The sequence below is a fragment of the Miscanthus floridulus genome, chromosome 2 (assembly GCF_019320115.1).
Source record: "Miscanthus floridulus cultivar M001 chromosome 2, ASM1932011v1, whole genome shotgun sequence".
In the NCBI taxonomy this organism is placed as follows: Eukaryota; Viridiplantae; Streptophyta; class Magnoliopsida; order Poales; family Poaceae; genus Miscanthus; species Miscanthus floridulus.
The window spans coordinates 14,869,760-14,890,975 of NC_089581.1; the positions used below are offsets into that span (position 1 = coordinate 14,869,760).

General features: G+C 46.1%; 1 protein-coding gene across 2 annotated transcripts; it reads left to right on the plus strand.

Moving 5' to 3' along the window:
* The first annotated feature begins 14,021 nt into the window (after positions 1-14,021).
* On the plus strand, positions 14,022-16,869 carry LOC136538014 (probable N-acetyltransferase HLS1). Of its 2 annotated transcripts, none has more exons than XM_066529997.1 (3): positions 14,022-14,952; positions 15,372-15,544; positions 15,677-16,869. In XM_066529997.1, exons 1-3 carry the CDS (start codon positions 14,740-14,742, stop codon positions 16,545-16,547), a joined length of 1,257 nt encoding a protein of 418 aa, XP_066386094.1. In that variant the 5' UTR covers positions 14,022-14,739; the 3' UTR covers positions 16,548-16,869. The 2 variants fall into 2 exon arrangements, with proteins under 2 accessions (XP_066386094.1, XP_066386095.1); XM_066529998.1 differs by having other exon boundaries at positions 14,023-14,934; positions 15,677-16,868.
* The last annotated feature ends 4,347 nt before the right edge of the window (positions 16,870-21,216 follow it).

Genomic DNA, 21,216 nt, shown 5'->3' on the forward strand with positions numbered 1-21,216 from the left:
AAATTACAGTGAGCACATAATAATACAATGAAGCTACCAAAAAAATTTTAGGACTAAAGCTATCACCAATTTACCACAAAAATTCCTACAATATTTAACCTAATAATATTGAGCACTCTCAAATGATTTAATAGCTCCTAGTATCGATATGTATATATATGAACTAAATACACTAACAGATAGAGCATAATTTTAGGAACCTAACAAAATTTGTTTCACAATTTTTGGACACCTACATGATTTTATATTAATTGCCAAAGATCAGCTCAGCAATTAAATTAGAAAACTATTTCTAATTCCTTATGAAAAAAGAAAAATGAATTCTCCCGCGCGGCCCACGCGACACAGCGCGCGCAGCGGCCCACAGGCGCGGGCCACGTGAGGCCGGCCCACGCGGAGATGGGCCGTGCCGGGAAAAGTCTGCCCGCGCTGGCGATTTAGTAAAAGAGACCTCGAACTTCTCCTAAATTATAACTAAGTGCTAACACTATTTCCCCCTCTCTAGAACCTTCTCTCTTAACCCCCTAGCTTTCCAGGAATTTCCCCAGGCACACCCCCGGTGACCCAGCACACGGCAGCACGACGACCGGTGACACAGCGCGGCTGCGCCGGCCACTAGGGACCTACGACAGACCACCGAACAAGACGGTCACCATCTCTGACCTGAGCGGCTACGCTAAGTGGCGGTGCAGGGTGACACGACTAGCTAGGGGAGGCTGCAACGACGCGTGGCCATCCGCGATGGCGGCACCACTGTTCCGGTGAGCTGGGATAGCTACAGGCCTAATTGGTTAGCACGTGAGCATCAGGAGGTTACCATAGACCAGGCCGAGGTGACTATTGGAGCGGAGGATGATGGAGGAAGGCTGGCCACGTGCGGCCGAGCCGTGTGGCGGCGCACCGCGGTGGCACGGTCGCGTCAGCAACGATGGGGAGGCAGTAGCGATTCCACTGATGTGCGCAAGATGGAGAGGGTGGCAAGGCAAAGCTAGTGGTGCAAGTAAATTGGCTCGGGAAGGACGGTAGGAGGGCTGCCCATATCCACGACCGGACGTGGCCTTATCGGGATGGCGGCAGGGAACTCCAAAATTGGAGCTTGGCATTGCCTTCTTCATGGCTGGGTGGGCTCGGGCAACGAAAGCACCTGATGGTGAAGACGTGGGTGCGCTGAATTGAATGGAGGTGATCACTCGATGGCCAATTGATGGCGCAGCGTGACGGCGACAGTAGAGAGAGACAGTGGGGTACGGTCGATGGCTCGACGTGTGCGCGCCTTGGCCGGATGTGGTCGATGCGACCGTGGAGACCCACGTCCAGACGCTAGCAGATAGGCACGCGCATTCGCGATCGACGTGGCCCGCGCGCCACAGTGCCATCAATGACAAGGCGACGGCGAGCCCGGCCACGTGCGCACAACAGAAGCGGCATCGCACTGGGTCGGTAGCGGCGCAGTGATGCAGAGGGAGGCACGGACATGACGGCAAGGCGACGACATCGACAACGGCTGCGTCGCGGTGCGGGGCAGGTCGACAGTGCGGTAGCATGACAGGGCCGGCGGCATTACCGCCTGGCTGCGCAAGCAGCGGCGGCGACTCCGCGCGCTAGGAGCCAACGGCGGCCTGGCCACAGCCAAGCCAGAGCAGCCGTGGCCGACCACGCGCGGCAGCGCGCGTGCGCGCAGAACAACCAGCATAGCAACACCGAGCGTGGTGACCGCGCCCATGCGGCCAACCAGCCCGAGACCGTATCGTGCACGAATTTTAAAGCGCCTATAAAAACTAAACGGTTACTTCTGGACCTCAACCATCTTCACCATGCTCAAGATAACATATGAGGCTACCAACCCGAGCTAAAACATAACACATTTTCTTAACTTGATTTCACAAAATAATTTATCAAACATGGCATTATCTAGCTGTCTATACAGTCAAAAATCTTCTAAGTCTATGAGCTGAATTTGATTACAATTTTTATTTCTAGGCTATTATAAATATTGGCTAGAAATGTTATTTGTCTACAACAAGTATTTCATTGCCATCTACAAAGTTCATATTTTAAACTTTATTTAAACGCTACACATATGTTCTATAGTGTTTTTGCTCACTAAGAAATAGTTTTAAACCATACTTGATATACATGAGCTAATGAATCGACTTTCATTTAACATTTTTATTTGTCATTTTAGGTTACGAGAAATTGATCTATACACTTTATCACATGCACTAACACATAAACACGATGCTCATGATATGTTTTAGTAAATAATTTAGGGTGTAACACCGAGCGTGTTACATTAATCTTTTGCGCGCTTCTCCATGCCACTGTGGAGTCAAATCTAAAATTTGCCCGTAACACATCTCTCCACCGGACCAGACAATCCATTGGCAGTCCACTAACGCGGATTTGGTCCGGCCGGGCTAATCCCCTGTGCCATGAGATTAGCGGGACACTAATCCTAGATTAGCGAGAGCCTGCTTCCCTGCCTGCCTACTGTCAGCTGTCACCCGATGCCTGGGTGGCTTGGTATTTGCGCCCTTGGGGGTCATATGGTCCATGTGATGTTTTCAAGCTTGAGAGCTAGGGCCCTACATTTCCGGCACACGACAGCAGTGGCCGTACGTTCCTCTAGTGTCTTGTAACTCCAAAACGGTTTTCTGGGGAGCCTGCTGTAAAACAAACAGGCAGGATCAAACGATTCTAATATTTATCGAGGTGATTGTCTGGAGCTTGTCCTTTGGCTGCACGCTATAGCCAGCTAGCTACTAGACCGCAAGTTGTGAGCATATATATGCATGTCCCCAGGGCACAGATCGACTGCAGTGTGTGTGTGTGTGAGAGAGAGAGAGAGAGAGAGAGAGAGAGAGAGAGAGATTAGTCGAGTGCATGATACTTGCATTGGTTGCATTGTTAGATTCGCTACAAGTAGACATTGGTGAAGTATTACGAGAGCTTTAGATTTGCGTAGTATCTTGCGATGCCGTAATCTTTCAAGATACTCTTCCTATGAATGAAACTGGTGTGATAGCTGTGATGGTTAGGACTTGATTACGTGTACAGAAGAGTTGTCCATTACAAAATGTCCTAGTGAGATTTTGAACCTAATAGCTCTGGTACCAATGATTTTTTTTGTACTGATGAAAAAGGAAACAAGGAATGCTAGGCATAAGTTTGAACAAATGAGTACAAGGACTTCGAAACTCTGCCTTTTAGCTATATACTCCTAAGTTCTACTTCATTTTATAGGTGTAAGAACATATTCGTCGTAACCGGGAAGTAAACAAATAGCCTATACAATCTTCGTTCCAAAAGAAAAATAGCCTATACATTCTAGGTGAATGGTGCCTAAAAAAATTCCTTCACTGTTTCACTAAACATTTTCATATTTCAGAGTATATACACTTGTTGAATAAATCAACTCTGAACATTACTCTGAGAAAAAAAAATTAAAGTGATAATATAAAGGTTGATAGGTTACAGAGTAATAAGACCCGCAAAATAGTGGGAAAATACAAATGTCTGTTTAGCAATGTAATTATTCTCTCTTCCTCCACTAAGATGTTCTAGATAGGGTGCCAAATTTAATTAGCTGGTGTTGCTGTCCTCTCTATAAGATCCGCATTACCTTTTTTTATCAAAATAAAGTATCATGATAGTTAAAAAAAAATTCTAGCAACTAGGTGAACCATTTCTAACGAGATGTAAGACAGTGAGATCTCTTTATTTGCTTCAGCACACCCCTGATAGAAATGATTCCAATCTTAATAAACCAAAATAGATAACTATATGTAATACGCATTATTACGGCAGAGCAAATATGTATTCATCTCGCAAAGTAAACTCAGACCAGATTTTTTTCCCTGGCCAAAGATTCAAACATGTACCTATATATCTCAAATCATAAATTAAGTTTATTCATCTACGCTGGTGGGTTAGCTGCATTTATTGCTGATTATTATGTCGAAATGATGTGTGCAAGGCATTTGTTCCGCCTGAACGCGTCTTCCTGCGCCTACGGACCAGCCCAATATACTTCCCACGTATGTCCCTTCTGTCGCTCCTGCTGTCCGCCTCGCCTACTACTGCTCCGCGCGCCCGCCCCGCTGCTCCTGCTCCGCCGCCCAACGACACCGACAAGCACCGCCAACACAAGGAGAAGCGCCAGGTCCTGGCGCGGATGCCCTCCGGCATGGCCCTGCTACAGTTACGACGCCCCGATACAGACGACAGAGGAGGCCACACCAGGATATTATGCATGTTGCAAGTGTACATTTCAAATGTTTTCAGATATTTTAGAGGTATATTACAAATATTTTATACAGATGTTGCAAAAGTAGATTGTGTTGTTGCATATGTTGCAATGGTTCTACATGTATGTTGTAAGTGTGTTTATCTGCATGTTGCATATGTTTTGCAATGGTTTTCAAGTGTTTTTGTAAGTGTTTCAGACACATGTTTCAAGTGTTTGATATGTCTTCAAACATATGTTGAAAGTGTTACATCTGGATGTTTCAAAAGTAGATCGGTTGTTGCACACGGAATGCGCGTGGGAAGCGAAAGGGGGCTCGAGTGGCCCCTGCGTGGGCGCGCGAAACGCAAGCATGGGCGAGGGCTTGCTGGCATGGGCGGGGAGTACAGGCGCGCGGGAAACGAATCCGCCCAGGCCACGGTACCGTCCGACGGATCGGTATCCGATCGGACGTCCGGGCGCCAGCAATTCCGTTATTATGTAGTACATGTTGCATTACAACAACAACAATAAAGTCTTTAAGTCCCAAACAAATTGAGATAGACTAGAGTTAAAACCCAGCAGAAGCAATCAAGGTTTAGGCATGTGAATAGCTGTTTTCCAAGCACTCCTATCTAAGGCTAAGTCTTTGGATATATTCCATCCTTTCAAGTCTCCTTTTATTGCCTCTACCCAAGTCAACTTCGGTCTTCCTCTGCCTCTCTTCAAGTTACTATTCTGGCTTAGGATTCCACTACGCACCGGTGCCTCTAGAGATCTCCGTTGGACATGTCCAAACCTTCTCAACCGGTGTTGGACAAGCTTTTCTTCAATTGGTGCTACCCCTAATCTATCACGTATATCATCGTTCTGAACTCAATCCCTTCTTGTATGACCGTAAATCCAACGCAACATACGCATTTCCACGACATTTATCTGTTAAACATGTCGTCTTTTCGTAGGCCAACATTCTGCACCATACAACATAACAAGTCTAATCGCCGTCCTATAAAACTTGCCTTTTAGCTTGTGTGGTACCCTTTTGTCACATAGGACACTAGATGCTTGGCGCCACTTCATCCACCCTGCTTTGATGCTATGGCTAACATCTTCATCAATATCCCCGTCTCTCTGTAGCATTGATCCTAAATATCAAATATATCCTTCCTAGGCACTACTTGACCTTCCAAACTAATATCTTCCTCCTCCCGAGTAGTTGTGCCGAAGTCATATCTCATATACTCAGTTTTAGTTCTATTGAGTCTAAACCTTTGAACTCCAAAGTCTCCCACCATAACTCCAGTTTCTGATTCACTCATGTTCGGCTTTCAACAACTAGCACTACATCGTCCACGAAAGCATACACCAAGGGATGTCTCTTGTATGTCCCTTGTGACCTCATCCATCACTAGGCAAACATATAAGGGTCCAAAGCTGACCCTTGATGTAGTCATATCCTAATCGGAAAGTCATCTGTGTCTCTATCACTTGTTCGAACACTAGTCACAACATTGTTGTGCATGTCTTTAATGAGCCCGACGTACTTCGTTGGAACTTTATGTTTGTCCAAAGCGCACCACATAGCATTCCTTGGTATTTTATCATAAGCCTTCTCTAAGTCAATAAAAATCATGTGTAGGTTCTTCTTCTTCTTCCTATACCGCTTCATAACTTGTCTTATTAAAAAAATGACTTCCATGGTTGACCTTCTGGGCATGAAACCAAATTAGTTCATAGAGACCCGTGTTATTGCTCTCAAGTGATGCTCGATAACTCTCTCCCATAGCTTCATAGTATGGCTCATCAACTTAATTTCCCGGTAATTAGTATAACTTTGAATATCCCCTTTATTCTTGCAGATCGGTACCAATATACTTTTCCTCCACTCGTCAGGCATATTGTTCGATACAAAATATGGTTGAACAGCTTGGTTAGCCATATTATAACTATGTCCCCGAGGCATCTCCACGCCTCGATTGGGATACCATTCGGTCCCATCGCCTTACATCCTTTCATCCTTTTCAACGTCTCTCTGACCTCAGATTCTTGATTCTCCGCACAAGTGGCTATGATACTTCACTGATATTTTATTTTTAAAATCTTGCATTAAAGATTTTAAAAATAAAATATCAGTGAAGTATCATAGCAAATGCCTGTTTTTTCAATATGTAACGTCATATAACTGCATATTATGAATTGCAAAAAAAAAGTGCATATCATTGGTATTGAAATAACGTCAAGGCATAGGGGCTTTGGCCCCTCTAGTTTCTTCAAAAAAAACGTCAAGGCCACCTTTACAATGCAAGAAAAAAATCAGCATGGTTGAGAGAAGAAGATGAAACAGGACAATGTAAGTTTTTTTGAGTATCTCGCTACCAGTGACCCTTCTCTCTTCCTCCTCAAAAAATGGATTCAAATCGAAGCTGGACCGCCCTTTTTGAGAGATCACAAACGCTTACGTGCTGGAGTGAGCGACAGAGATTGCAGGTGATGGTCACGCATCAGCCAGAGCGCCTGTATGAGCATTATTTGAAAGGGAAAGCAGCATTGGGGAGTAGTGGGAGTACCAACAAGAGATCATCTGCTGCATATCTCCCGACGAAAGAACGTTTAGAGAAGATTTTTACCATGAGTTTAGGATAACATCGTCATATGCACAGCAGAGGCGACGCAGAGACCAGAGTGGTTATTGCTAGTCCAAATGCGCCATGGAGCACTCAGGTCCATGTCATGGAGCCACGAAGCACTGCACTCAGGTCGATCTCATGCGGAGGTTACATCACGCGAGTGCCGACGGAAGGGGAATTTATGAGCTTATACCGCTATCCAGTACCCATCGCTCTCGTGTCCCCCTCAAGAAAGGAGCATGTCGAAATCGACTGCTGCGCCTGCGCTCCATCGATATACTCAGACGAGCTAATTAACCAACTCTGCCTAAACCCTCATCGGCCCTCTAAACCTGGAAAGGGAAAAGAAAAAGGACCCATTTAATCAACGGCATGCGTAGCAACCTTGACGTAATGCAAGTTGCCACGCTTCTGATTGCATCACTTCTCTGTAGCTGGACGCTGGTGCTGCTAAAACTTTCTGAATGCCCGTTTGGTAGCAGTCTCTCTCTGTTTCACGATATGCTTTTAATGGCCTCGCGCGAGAGAGCATTGTTTCACGACATATATCCGTGACTTTAAATGCGAAGTGTGATCTGAATTTTGCAGGGAAATGGGCACTTATTAATGTACTGCAACTAGGTTTCTATGTTCCAGGATGTAAACAACCAGTACACATAATGGCAGGTATATAAGGACATATACTAGTACATCCCTTATTTCTAAAAATAAATAAATAATTGGCATACTACATCGAAAGAGCCCGGGAGTGCGGTAGCGAATGCAGTGACTGATAAGAGCAGCCACTTTCATAGAGTTAAAGAGGTGGTTAGAACTGACTGGTGATTGGCGACAATTGCCACGGCGCCGTGTCGCGCATTAAATTGAACGGCGACGGCGCTGAATACGGCCGATGAGAATGACGGCGCCATCATGCCGCCCCGGCCGTTCACCGCGCCGCGCACCCTATCTGCTAATCTACCCCACTGTACTCTGCTCTATCTCCTCCGATCCTGAAACCGTCTGCGCCGCGTGTATTGCGCCACGCGGCCTCACGCCATCGTCTCACTGCCCTCGCCGTCCGTCTGTCCATCTGAGAAGGACGGGCATTTTTTTTTTGGCGGCTGGCTTTTTTCACAGGTGCGCAGTAGCTTGGGTTTACGAGGCGTTCGGATACTAATAAAAAATAAATTATAGAATCCGTCAGTAAATAACGAGACGAATTTCTAGTTAATCCATTATTGGCGTGTGTGTTACTATAGCACTTTATTGTCAAATTATAGACTAATTACGCTTAAAAGATTCGTCTAGTAAATTAGTCGTAAACTGTACCATTAGTTATTTTTTAAGTCTATATTTATATCTAAACATTTGATCCGACAGATGTAAAGTTTTGGAGTGAGAACTGTACAAGGGCTTGTTCATGGCCGGTTACGCAGGGCTCCACAGATGTGCTGTGCCGGAGACAACTTTGGATCTGCCGGGAGACAACTTGGACCTGCACCGCCGGCAATGATACCGTCTGATCCTCGACGCCCATTTGTAAACTGGCGAAAACTCTGCCTCGAACACCTAGTTTTACAGAGTCTGTTGCGCTAATGCGTTTCAGTTCAGGATTTCTGATGGACTCTGAGCTCTATGACGCTCAACTTCATGGCATGCTCGAGCTGGACGTTGACATCGTCGAGCGCACAACTCCTGAACAGGCTGAACTTTACTCTACTTTCCCATATAGTACGGTTTATTACTTTCTTGCTGCAGATAACTCAGAGCTGAACACCGGCGTGCAGAGTGTTCTGTCCCCGGCCGAATATATAACAAGCTTGCTGAAAACGACATGTTGTATGTCAGATAGCAAAAATTCCTTTTGCCCCAACTCAACTCCTTGTTTGATTGTCGAAATAGCCTCTCTGTTCCCCACTTTGCATCTACTGAGAGTGACAGTGAGCATAAGATAAGAAACGATCTTTCTGGATGAACGACAGAAAAAGGCATTCCTAGAACATGGTTCACTCGATTGTGCCATGGTGATTAGAATATCTGCATGAAAGCATGGACATACATAGGCGTATAAAATTGAAATATCCAAGGAAAAAACAAAAGGCCCTCTCCTCCCCCGCGTCGCTCCGTACAGGGCGACACGGGGGCGACTCCTCCACCGTCACCACCCACGCCGGCGCTTCAGCTTCCTCTTCGCTTTGGTCTATCCACCTCGGGTGTTGGTGTCGCCGTAGCCGTTTCTTCTTCGCAGCGGTTGCTTGGTCGCTGGCGGATACGTCTTCTTCTTCGCAACGGCTACCTGGGCGCTGGCAGATACAGTCTTCTTCTTCTTCGCAGCGGCTACCTGATCGCTGGCGGACATTGTCGCCTTCTCCTTCGCAACGACTACCTGGTGGCTTGCAGATGGATGCTGAGCTCTCCGCAGCGGCTACCTGGTCGCTTGTGGATGGATGCTAAGTTCTCCGTAGCGGCTACCTGGTCACTTGCGGATGGATGCTGAGCTTTCTACCGGTGGATGCTTTGCCACCACGGCTTCACCCACCCTATGTTGGTGACCTTTGCGCGGATGTATTTTTTCTTTGGCAGGCATAATCCGTTGGTGTTTTGAGCTGGAGGTTTCCCCTCGTGTTTTCTTGTTGTTTGTTTGTGTCTTTGGGATCCCGTCGGTAATCATAGGATTACTTGTGAGTCTTTTGTATCCGTGTAAGCTGTTCTTTCGGCACTCCCACTTCTTCTTAATGAAATACACGTCAATGCGTGCTCAAAAAAAATTGAAATATCCCTCACCATATACTCCCTTCGTGCTAAAAAAATACAATTCTCAACTCCCGAAAAGTCAATTTCAAGTTTAATCAAAATCTATATAAAAATTTTATAATATTTATGATACCAAGTAACTATCATTAGATTAGATATAAAATATATTTTCATAGTAAATCTATTTAAGGACATAAATACTTAAGAAAGTTTGACTCGCCCTAAACCTAGAATTGCATTTTTTTGGAATGGAGGGAGTACTCTCTTAGTTCTTCACTTTAGGTTTGTTCTAAACCAAACTTCTCTAACTTTAACCAAGGGTAAAATATATGAACATCTTCAAGTTAAATAAGTGTTCTACCATAATATATTTCATGGAGAATTTTATAAAACATTTGATGTTTGACTTAGGAAAAATCCAAATGAACTATAATTTTCGAATGGAGAGAGTAGCTCTATATTTTCTTCTCTACAAAGTTCTACCACACGCAATAACTGAAATTAAACCCATTAGGTACAATCAAACGTGTTCCCTGCTACGAAACAAACAAAACAATCCATAAAGGTAAATGATCCTTTGGGAGCCATGAAGTGGCATCATAGACAAAAACGATAGTTCTGTTCTTCATTGCTCTTCTTTTGCCAAAAAAACTGCTCACAAGTCACAACAAACCAAGTACTTAATTATAAAAAACAAACTAAGTACTTGTTTTTAAACATATTTTTTCTTGAGTAGATCACAAAAATTATCAATGTGGTCAAAGGCTAGCCTTACGCTGAATATGCATAAGAGCAAGCGCTAATTTTTAGACAAGGGTAAGCACATAATTATATCAAGGTTCAACTCTAGTCTTAGTTATTTAACAACTACACCAAGAATGTGGCTTGCACAATTGTGCGGCTAGGATATAGTCCATTGCTTACGTAACTTAGACAATTTTCTTCTTGACCCTTTGACTCTCATTCACTGCTCTCAAACAAATAGCTTCATAAGTATTTAGTATTGCTACAAGTAGTTATCCATCGTTAATGATCTAAAGCTATGTTTTATTTATTGCTTGGTTGATGCCCAAACCTCTCACTACATATGAGTTTCAAGCATCGTCAACTACCTCCTATATATGCCAAGGATTCATAAGGCCCAATTGCTTTGTCGACACTTCTTGCTATTGCTGGATCTTGTGGTTGTAAGATGAACTCCGCAAACATCTAACTCCCCCTAGTTAGAGTTATGACATCAAGTTATGGGCCGGGGAAGCACCTATAGTCCCAATGTTTCAAAAAGCACTAGGTAGTAGTCAGGCGGATGGGCTCTGCCCAGCACCTAGGCATGCCTAAAGCATCATCTAGGTGTTGCTAGGCATTTGTACTTCTGTGAACGGATCAAGTAATGTGTTGCTAAATAGAGGGAACTCAACATATCAAAACAAAAAATCGATGTTACCATCCATCCATCATCAACAATATGGTCATAATTCATGTTTCCCGATCTATAGTTTGACTAATTTTCACATATGTATCAAGCCAAAAACATCTCTATGCTTATAAAAACTAACAAAATGCTTGGGTGTTAGGAAAGGCACTGCAACTCTGCCTAGCACATAGGCATTGCCTTTTAAAAAAAACTTATATCTTCCCATATTGACGGTGGGGAACCATGATTTTCAAGTTGGGTAAGAAAAAAAATGCAAAATATATATGATGGCAAGATAGATTTGAATGCAAACGGTTCACACTATAAACATCACCACCAATTAGAGAAAATAGTTTGCTCTAGCTTATTTCTTTTCTATTTCTCAAAAACTTATTAGGATCTACCTGAAACTAAAAATCACCATACCCAAGTAGCTATTTGTGCACGAAAAAAAAGAAATGGGGAATGAGAATTAGACATTCTCACCTACTAGGGTGTTAGCTCATGGCTTACTAGGTAGAAGGAAATGCCGCCTGCTAGGCCACCTGCTTGACTTGACCGAGGTGACAAGCCAGATTTGAGAGACAAAAAGAGATGAGGTGGCATTGTGGATTTAGGCTTCTGTAGGAATGAGATGACCCGAGGGGAGGTGAATAGTTGTTTTTGAAACTTAATCGCGAAGGATAGCCAATATAAATACGAAGATGAACTAACGGTCTAGCCACATGACTACACCGTTGTAACTAAGTTCACAAGCACCCTAACAAGAGATTAAACAAGGAAGCAACTAGGGTGTCGGGCATGAGAGGGCTCACCTAAACAAGTCTAGTTGGCAAGATCAATGAACCTAAGCAACTAGAGCACAAGCTAGCACAAGGGAACTCCTACACATACTAGTAAGAAAAGGTAAACACTAGTAAGCAATTACACTAGAGAGCAACAACACTAGCGGAAGATAACACAAATAAAAAGCAAGTCTTAGAAAGTGCACCAATGGGAGACAACAGATGGCATGATGATTTTTCTCTCGAGATTCAGTGGCTTGCCAGCCACCTACTCCTCGTTGAGGCGAGTTCAAGGATTACCGATCCTCTCGTTAGCTCCTAAGCTTAGACTACCTCACAAGGTAGGCTCCAACGTGAGCATTGGACTTGAGACGATCTATCAACTTGACACTCCATGTCTCGCTTCTACTAGAGTTGCTCTTCTCCTTCCTACAGCAGGGACAACCGGACAAGCACAACAACCCCTCACAAGTCTCCTCCGGAGCACTACACAATCTCCTTTATTGGCTTCAATAGAGTCACAACCACCAGGTTGTCTAGAAGGTGGCAACCTCGAGTAACAAGCTCTCAAGCATGCATAACCAGCCCCTAGTGCCACTAGATGCTATCTCATTCAAGCAAATGCACTATATCACTCCCATCTCACCTCGAATGTGATCTCAACTTGGCATATGTGAGTGGAGGGCTATCCTTGTCTCTAATGTGTGTGGGTACAACCCTTGGGCACTAGCAAGCATCAACCAACCGGCTAACCCACCTATTTATAAGCTAACCCAAGAAACTAGCCATTACAAGATTTACACGGCTTCTATGGGAGCAATGGAAGATCTACTGCTACCACTAGAGAACCCACTAGAGAAGGCCTATTAGCTAACTCAACAGTCACTGCCATTGTGTCAGAACTGGTTGTTGCCCGGCCCCAAGCTCTTATCCACTCTTTCTGGTGGCCACCAAAGAAATCCAATGACCCCATCGAGCCTCTGCAGAAACAGCCAGCGTGAAGCCTACACCCTGTTCTGTCGTTGCTATTTCAGCTGATTTCGGTTAATTTAATAATATTTTTGTGAGAGAGAATAAACCAAAATAAACACAAGCCAGTTGAAAAGTAGATAAGCTCCAGAGCCCACTGAGGGCAACCACTAGAAAAATCTAGTGGCCCCTGAAACTTTTTTTTTTATTTTGACAATACAGAAGGTATTCGCCACCACCGGAAAAGTTTAGTCCCAGATCGCCAGACTTTTTTTGACAGTACAGAAGGTGTTTGTCATAAGAGCCACGGTGCACCCAGGCATGTCGGCTCCATATCATCTAGTGCGTATAGTCTCCTACAATGTGTTAGCCGATTGTTGCAACTACCCATTGGAAACCATTGTTGAACCCTTCGGTGCTACCACTAGATCATCTAGGTCTTAACGAACCACATACCAAATGACACTAACAAATCACTTTAAGTTATACTAATACTCTACGACATTTTTTTTTGCTAGTTTAGATTAGATTACAACACATATAGTTCTTTGATTAAGGAAATTTGACATCTTGAGTGCTATGGTGCACACCAAAACAACTATGCATACCATCGCAAAACTAACTACGGGTGGAGTTTAGGACCAAGAAAAGATAAAAGGAAAAAATTAGAGTGGATGAATTTTTTTTCAACAATTAAATATAAGTTTAACAGTTGAAAGCCAAAATATAAATTCATTATATCACAAAAAGGAAGCAACAAGAACTAATATAATTTAAACTAAGATTTTAACTAAATATATAGTCCTCTGTCCCTATGCAAATGGCATTTATTTTGGGGCCGAGCAAGGTATTAAAAACTCACAAGGGTACAATCTTAAATGATAAAACACATATATTATAACCGTTAAATTTATCACAACCAGATAGAGATTATTGTAGACTATCTAGATGGGTATTTATTATGTTAAAGAAAGAATATATATATATATATAGAAGAAACATAAACAAGCTTAATTAGTTGCACATACTAAATTTGTTTAGAAAACTTTCAATACCTATATAGCGCAAGATTTTGGACCCTACTGAAGCTGGAGTTGATTTATGCTAAAAGAAGATTAAGCCTACATAGTACTGAACAAAGTGGAAATGGAAAAGCGCGGACCCAGTATACCTTTTTCACCTGGTGGGGCCAACTCCGAGGTCCAAGGGTACACAAAGCCGGTATAAATAGCAGTCGCAAGCGGCTCTCACGCCATCAACGGAGCTGAGCCTCATGAGCAGCGGTGGGCAGCCGCCTTCCCCTGTGTGTTGCGGATCGCTACACCACCACTGTCACCACTCACCACTCACCACTCAGTTACTCACCCACATCCATCCCCGCCCACAGTGAGGCAGTGAGCACTGGAGACTGAGCAGCATCCCCTCTGCTATAGCTAGGGAGGCTGTAGTAGCATAGCAACCTGTTCTCCGATCCTACCGGCCGTCTTCTTCCCTGCACGGCGGCCGTCGTCTTCCCTGCACGGCCTGCGGCTCCGCTCGAAAGCTAGCTCCTACACGCCTGCAGCAGCTTTACCACCGCCGCGGCCACCTCTCCTTCGAAAAGAAAGCGCGGCGGCTCTTGCTATAGCTAGGTGAGCCTGAGCCTGATCCCAACCGCGCGCTGGGGCCTGTCCCGCGCACGCAGTCGCGCCCTGCCTAAGCAAGCTAGACGGACGCCGCCAGTTATTGCACCGGGCGGGGATGTCCGCGGAGTGCGTAGTGGGCGGCGGATAGCTGCGCTGCTACTCCTTCGTGCGTGTGTGTGGGGAGGAGTAATTGTGGAGGAGGCACGCACGCAAAAGGACGCTCTCGCCTCCCGCCCGCGCCGGCCCTCACGTGATTCATACTTGCGGCCTCCTCACTCCCTTCTTCATCACCCGCACCCCTCTCGCGTCGCGGCTTCGCAGCTACGTAGCTCTGGCCGGCCTCTCGTCTTCCCGGGAGATGGTCGAGGCGCCGGCCGTCGTGGTGGTGCGGGCGTACGACGACGACGACGCGCGCGACCGCGCCGGCGTGGAGGAGGTGGAGCGCGCGTGCGAGGTCGGGTGTATGAGCGGCGGCGGTAAGATGTGCCTCTTCACGGACCTCCTCGGCGACCCGCTCTGCCGCATTCGCCACTCGCCGGACTCCCTCATGCTGGTACGTATACACGACCACGTACGTGCTGCTCTCTCTCTCTCTCTCTCTCTCTCTCTCTCTCTCTCTCTGTCTGCTCTGTCTATACACCCACGTTGTGGTCGTGCCTGGCTGGGGGCTGCGGGCCGGCTGCGGCTAAGCACAGTAAGCAAGCACCACTGGCCCAGCGGCTGGCCCGCCAGATGCAGCAAGGTGAGGTGGTGAGCTGCTAGCTGGGCTCGCTCGACCAGTCGACCTAGCCTACCACCTGTCCTCCGCCCGTCCCCCATGCCTCCCGCCCTCGTCTCCTTTCGCCTCGTCGTGTTTCGTTTCGTTTCGTTTCTTCTCACATTCCGGTTCCGGAGCCCGTACGTAAGCGGGGCCCGGCCGGATGGAGGAACTCAACTAATTATTGGACGACTGCCCGAAACGCATGTTTGAACGGCGCCGATATGGAAAAGGTCGCGGAGACAGCAACCGGCCCCAACAGCACGGAGATCGCCGGACTCGTCCGCGGCTGCGTCAAGACCGTCGTCTATGGCACTGGCACCACCCAGCAGCAGGCTAAGGACGACGACCCCATCTACACCAAGGTTGGCTACATCCTCGGCCTCCGCGTCTCGCCCAGCCACCGGTACGTACGTACTCCTACGTGCGAATCCAACAACAAACGAACTCGTACAAATGTTGTTGTTTTCATCATCAAGAACAAGAATATATAGTCATGGCTCACTGTTTGTCACTGTTGCCGTGTGCGTGGCTGCAGGAGGAAGGGGGTGGGGAAGAAGCTGGTGGATCGGATGGAGGAGTGGTTCCGTCAAAGGGGTGCCGAGTACTCGTACATGGCGACGGAGCAGGACAACGAGCCGTCGGTGCGGCTCTTCACCGGCCGCTGCGGCTACGCCAAGTTCCGCACGCCGTCCGTGCTGGTGCACCCGGTGTTCCGCCACGCCCTCAAGCCCTCGCGGCGCGCGGCCATCGTGCGCCTCGAGCGGCGGGAGGCCGAGCTGTTGTACCGCTGGCACTTCGCCAACGTCGAGTTCTTCCCCGCCGACATCGACGCCGTCCTGTCCAACGACCTGTCGCTGGGCACGTTCCTGGCCCTGCCGTCGGGGTCGTCGTCGCGGACGGGACCGGGGTGGGAGGGCGTGGAGGCGTTCCTGGCCGCGCCGCCGCCGTCGTGGGCCGTGCTCAGCGTGTGGAACTGCATGGACGCGTTCCGCCTCGAGGTGCGCGGGGCGCCGCGCCTGATGCGCGCCGCGGCGGGCGCCACCCGGCTCGTTGACCGCGCCGCGCCGTGGCTCGGGATCCCCTCCATCCCCAACCTGTTCGCGCCGTTCGGGCTCTACTTCCTCTACGGCCTGGGCGGCGCGGGCCCCGACGGCCCCAGGCTCGCCCGCGCGCTCTGCCGCAAGGCGCACAACATGGCGCGGGACGGCGGGTGCGGCGTCGTGGCCACCGAGGTCGGCGCATGCGAGCCCGTCCGCGCCGGGGTGCCGCACTGGGCAAGGCTCGGCGCCGAGGACCTCTGGTGCATCAAGCGCCTCGCGGACGGCTACAGCACCGGCGGCCCGCTCGGCGACTGGACCAAGGCGCCGGCCCGGCACTCCATATTCATCGACCCGAGGGAGTTTTAGGCTCATGATAAATACACTTATTATTATTAGGCCTAGCTTTAGAGGGTTTTTTTTCCTCGGGCCGTCGTCCGATCGATCCCGTATCCGACGGCTTCTAGCTTGCTAGAGAGAGGGGGCTGCTTCCCACCCTTTTGCGTTTTCATTTCAAAACATGTGGTACGTACGCTTACTTAGGCGTAATTTCTGCTAGAGAATTTAGTTAGCTTTTTTTTCCCTCCTTTTGCTTATTAATCTGATGTGAAACACAGCTGCTCTTTCGTCTTGGCTCGAAATGGGAGCAGCTGCTTGCTTAGTTGTAACCGGTTCTTGGGCCTTGTTTAGATTGCAAGTTTTTCGTTCTCTCTCCGTCACATCAAATCTTTGGACATATGCATGGAGGATTAAATGTAGATAAAAAAATAACTAATTACACAGTTTGATTGTAAATTATGAGACGAATCTTTTGAGCCTAGTTAGACCATGATTAGACAATAATTGTCAAATACAAACGAAAGTGCTACCATACCCGATACTGATTCTTAACCTCAATCTAAACACGGCCTTATCGTTGGACCAGGGTGGAGACCAGCCAGCCTTTTCGTACCTTCTCCTGTCCTTTTCAGAGAACTAGAAAGGTTTGTAAGATTTGCTTCTTTTGTTTGGAGGATATATGCATCCCCTTCCCCACAAGGAGATGCTGCCTGTGATCTTGGGATTCTTTGCGAATATCAGCTGGTTGCATATTTTCTAAGGATTCTTTTAGCTTCTCCGGAATCGGATCCACCAAAGCTTAACTGAGATCGTTGAGACAACGATCTGACCATGAGCTGAGAATATAATCCTAACATTCTACTTCTGCTCTCTTTTTGTTTTTTCTTTTCTGTTTCATAGTATTGTTCTTTATGAGGATTTGGGATATTATGGTTGGCAAAACCATTGGCTCTGTTCTGCTGCACAACTTCAGTGCACGAACATTATTTTTCTCTCACAGTAGTTAGCATAAGCTAAATTTCACTCAAACAAACAGTGCCAATTGCTATCGGAAGAAAAATAATCAAGAAGCTAGCGTGCTTATTATGAAATGATTGGATATATGTACGATGGAGGTACTTATCCATGTAGATCGGTTTATGAGTCGTCAGTCGTGCCATAGTTATAATCCTACGATGATGGTGGTGGTTTTGTTTGTTCGTTTGCCTGGCCCTATTCGGTTTACTCCATATTCAGCTTGTTCGGCTTTTTTTTTTAACTGGAACAATATTTTTTTCTCACAATAATTTAGCCGGAACAATATTTTTTTAGCCAGTTTCAGCCAAATTCCAGACCAGCGAACGGGGCCAATTGTGACACCCATTATTGGCTTCATGAACATGAACATCATGTACAAGGTGCTTATCCGTGATTATGAGTGCTTAAAGAGAGAATGCTATCACATTATTAAGCACTAGTACAACGAAGTAAATCTCCGCAGACGATGCAAACTGATGCGTGATGTAGCCTCCACTAGCTTGTCATTAGCGCCTGTATCAAAGCACTGTTGTGAACTTATACATCTTATCCATCATTTAAGCACTACTGTGTTGTGATCAGTTTCAACGTCGTCCATGTCCACGCAACAGACGATTCCCGATCACTGCAACGATCAGAGACAACTAGCGCCCCGTTCGCTCGAGTATTTGCCGTACTTTTTCAGGGCAACTAATAATATTTTATTTTTTTCTCGTAACAAATTAACTAACAACTCGGGGGCAAGACTTCACTAGCTGCTCCGGTACTAGACTCAGTCAGTCACACGTACGACGAATTGACTTGACAAGAAGGAGACCCCTTGAATGCAGAAACTGTTGAGGACAGCAGCGTGAAAAGCGATGGCTTATCAGGTGATCGATCCGCCGTCCGTCGTCGTCTCGTCCATGGGTGGTGTGGAGTGGAGTGGAGGTGGAGCTGCCGCCTGGCCGTGGCCTTGCCGCGCGCGCGCCGCATACATAGAGTCATACAGATACAGATACAGTCACGCGTCGCCGTCATTCATGTTTTTTTCCAACGCCAAAGGACACCGGCGGTGAGAGCCTGAAACTCAAAGGCAGCCCAGTCCGCCAGGCGCCAGTGGGATGCATGGATGGTGGACCGGAGCGGAAACGCTACGGGCAACACACACAGGCGCGCGTCCTGTGCTCCCTCCTCCCGAATATATATGGCCATCAGGCCGGCCCTGCTCGGCACGGCCCGGGCACGGGCCAGGCACGGCCCGCTGGTGTCGGGCCAGCACGGCACGCCGTGCCCCCGTGCCATGCCTTACTGGGCCTCGTGCCCCGTTGACAGCCCAAGCACGGCCCCTCGGGTTGAAATTCAGGCCGTGCCGCCCGCACAGCCCGACCAAAACTTGCGGGCCGTGCCAGCCCACAACCCGAATTGTAGAAAACCGCTCATCAGATTCTTAATCAACAGCACATTCATAATTTTGATAAGTCATTCACAGAATCACAAAAACAACTTAACTATTTAACAACTTAACAGCAAGACTCAAACACAACAAAAGACAGAGATTTAAAGATAGAAATGAGCTATGTGCAATGCTGCCTCATTAAAAAAAATTTGGGTAAAACTCACCCTTGTGAGATACCCTAGAAAGAGAAAAAGAGTGCAGCACAGCTCTTATAATATTCAAATGTTCACAATACAAATACCAGATACAAGCATCATGTCTCAACTCTCAAGCCTCACAGGTCTCAATCTCAACTCTCTCAAATTGAACTCTCAACTCTCAGCTCTCAGGTAGCAGCAGAAGCAGAAGCAACAGAAGCACTTGCAGATGTGCTAGCAGAAGGAGGCCCAGATCCATCTTCAGAAACATCAAGATACAGATTCTCAAAGGACTCTGCCAGCTCTTGGTTGTCAGCAGAATGTTGAAGTCTTCTATCACCCAGCTCTCAGTCCTTGATGCAAGCAAGCATCGCCACATGTTCAGGCAGAAGTCTTCGGCGTCGCTCCTCAATAATCCTTCCTGTTAAACTGAAACATGATTCTGAAGAGATAGTAGAAACAGGAACAACCATAATATCTCTTGCTATTATAGAAAGAATATGATAGGTTAGTTTGTGGTCACGCCACCAGAGAAGCAAATCAAAATTATCGTCATATGCAGTGACACTGTCACTATCCAGATACGTTGTGAGCTCACAAGCAACAGAGGCAACAGATTGAGTTGAAGTGGAGACAGAGGCAGGGGGAGGAGGACCAACAACAGCTGATGATCCAGGGCCACCAAAGATCCTTCCCCATGCTTGTTTCCTCTTACCTGAGTTGACTGCAGGATGTGCAGGCCTTTAAGACCTTGTAGAACCATACTTGCTGTCATACTTGGCAAATAACTTGTAAATTTCAGTTTTAACATCAGCATAATATTTACTGTAATCAACACCAATATTCTCTTTAAGTATTACCAGCATATTAAACAAACCTCTCAACTTAGCTCTAGGATCAAGAATGAAAGCAATAGAATATACCAGAGGTATATTTTTCCAATACTAAAGATATTTAAGCTTCATATGATAGACAACAACCATTAGATTTTGATCTTTTTCACTTTCATGCAAATGATGAGCAATGTCAAGCATATGGTGCAGAATTAGTGGATTAGTTGGATAGTAAACACCAGATAGAACACATGTTGATTCATAAAATAATTCCAGAAACTCTAATATCTTGACAGCAATGAGCCAATGTCTTGGAGTCAACAATGTGCAGCCAAAATTTGCATTAATAAACACAGAAAAAACCTCCTTGTAAGGTAGCAAGTGTTTAAGCATAAGGTATGTAGCAGTCCATCTCACATCCATATCTAAACCAAACTTTCTAGGTCTAACACCCTGAGCATTGCAATAATTCTTAAACATGGCAATTCTATGATTAGATGAATTTAAGAAGTTAATAGCAATTCTAAAATCCTCTATGTAAGTTTTAAATCTCTTTAAACCAGATTTCACAATCAAATTAATGATATAGCAAGCACAACGCTGATGCATAAGATTATATTTACGCTTATTAGGATCTGATGGAGTAGATGCTGGATCAAAACCTAAATAACATGTAAACATTGGTGTCAAAGTCTCCATTGCCTTAGCATTGGAGGAAGCATTGTCTAGAGTAACAGAATAAATCTTGTCAATCATATCAAATTCCTGAACCACACAAGCATTTTTTTCAGAAATGTTCTCACCAGTGTGCTTCACCTCAATCAACCTGAGGCCAATTACCTTTTTCTGTAGCTCCCAATCTGCACTCACATAATGAGCAACTACACTAATGTAGTCCTCCTTAGCATTTCCAGATCATATGTCAGATGTCAAAGCAACAGATGATGCACCAGACAAAACATGATTCTTAAGTATATTACGACGTTCAGTAAATAGAGCACGGAGGTCTCTAGTGGTGGACTGTCTAGACACCCTACGAAACCTAGGGTTATGAGCACGTTGAATGTACTCCTCAAATGCATCTGTATCACCAATACCCAAAGGCAAATCAAGCCTAGCAATCAATCTGCAGAGTTCAGTTCTAGCTACCTCAGGTTTATAATTCCAGTTATGCACAGAACCATCAGGATTGTAAGATAGCCTAGATTGAACCCTAGCACGTTGATCAGTTTTCTGCCTATAAGAGTTCGGGTGCCTCTTCAAGTGATCAGTGC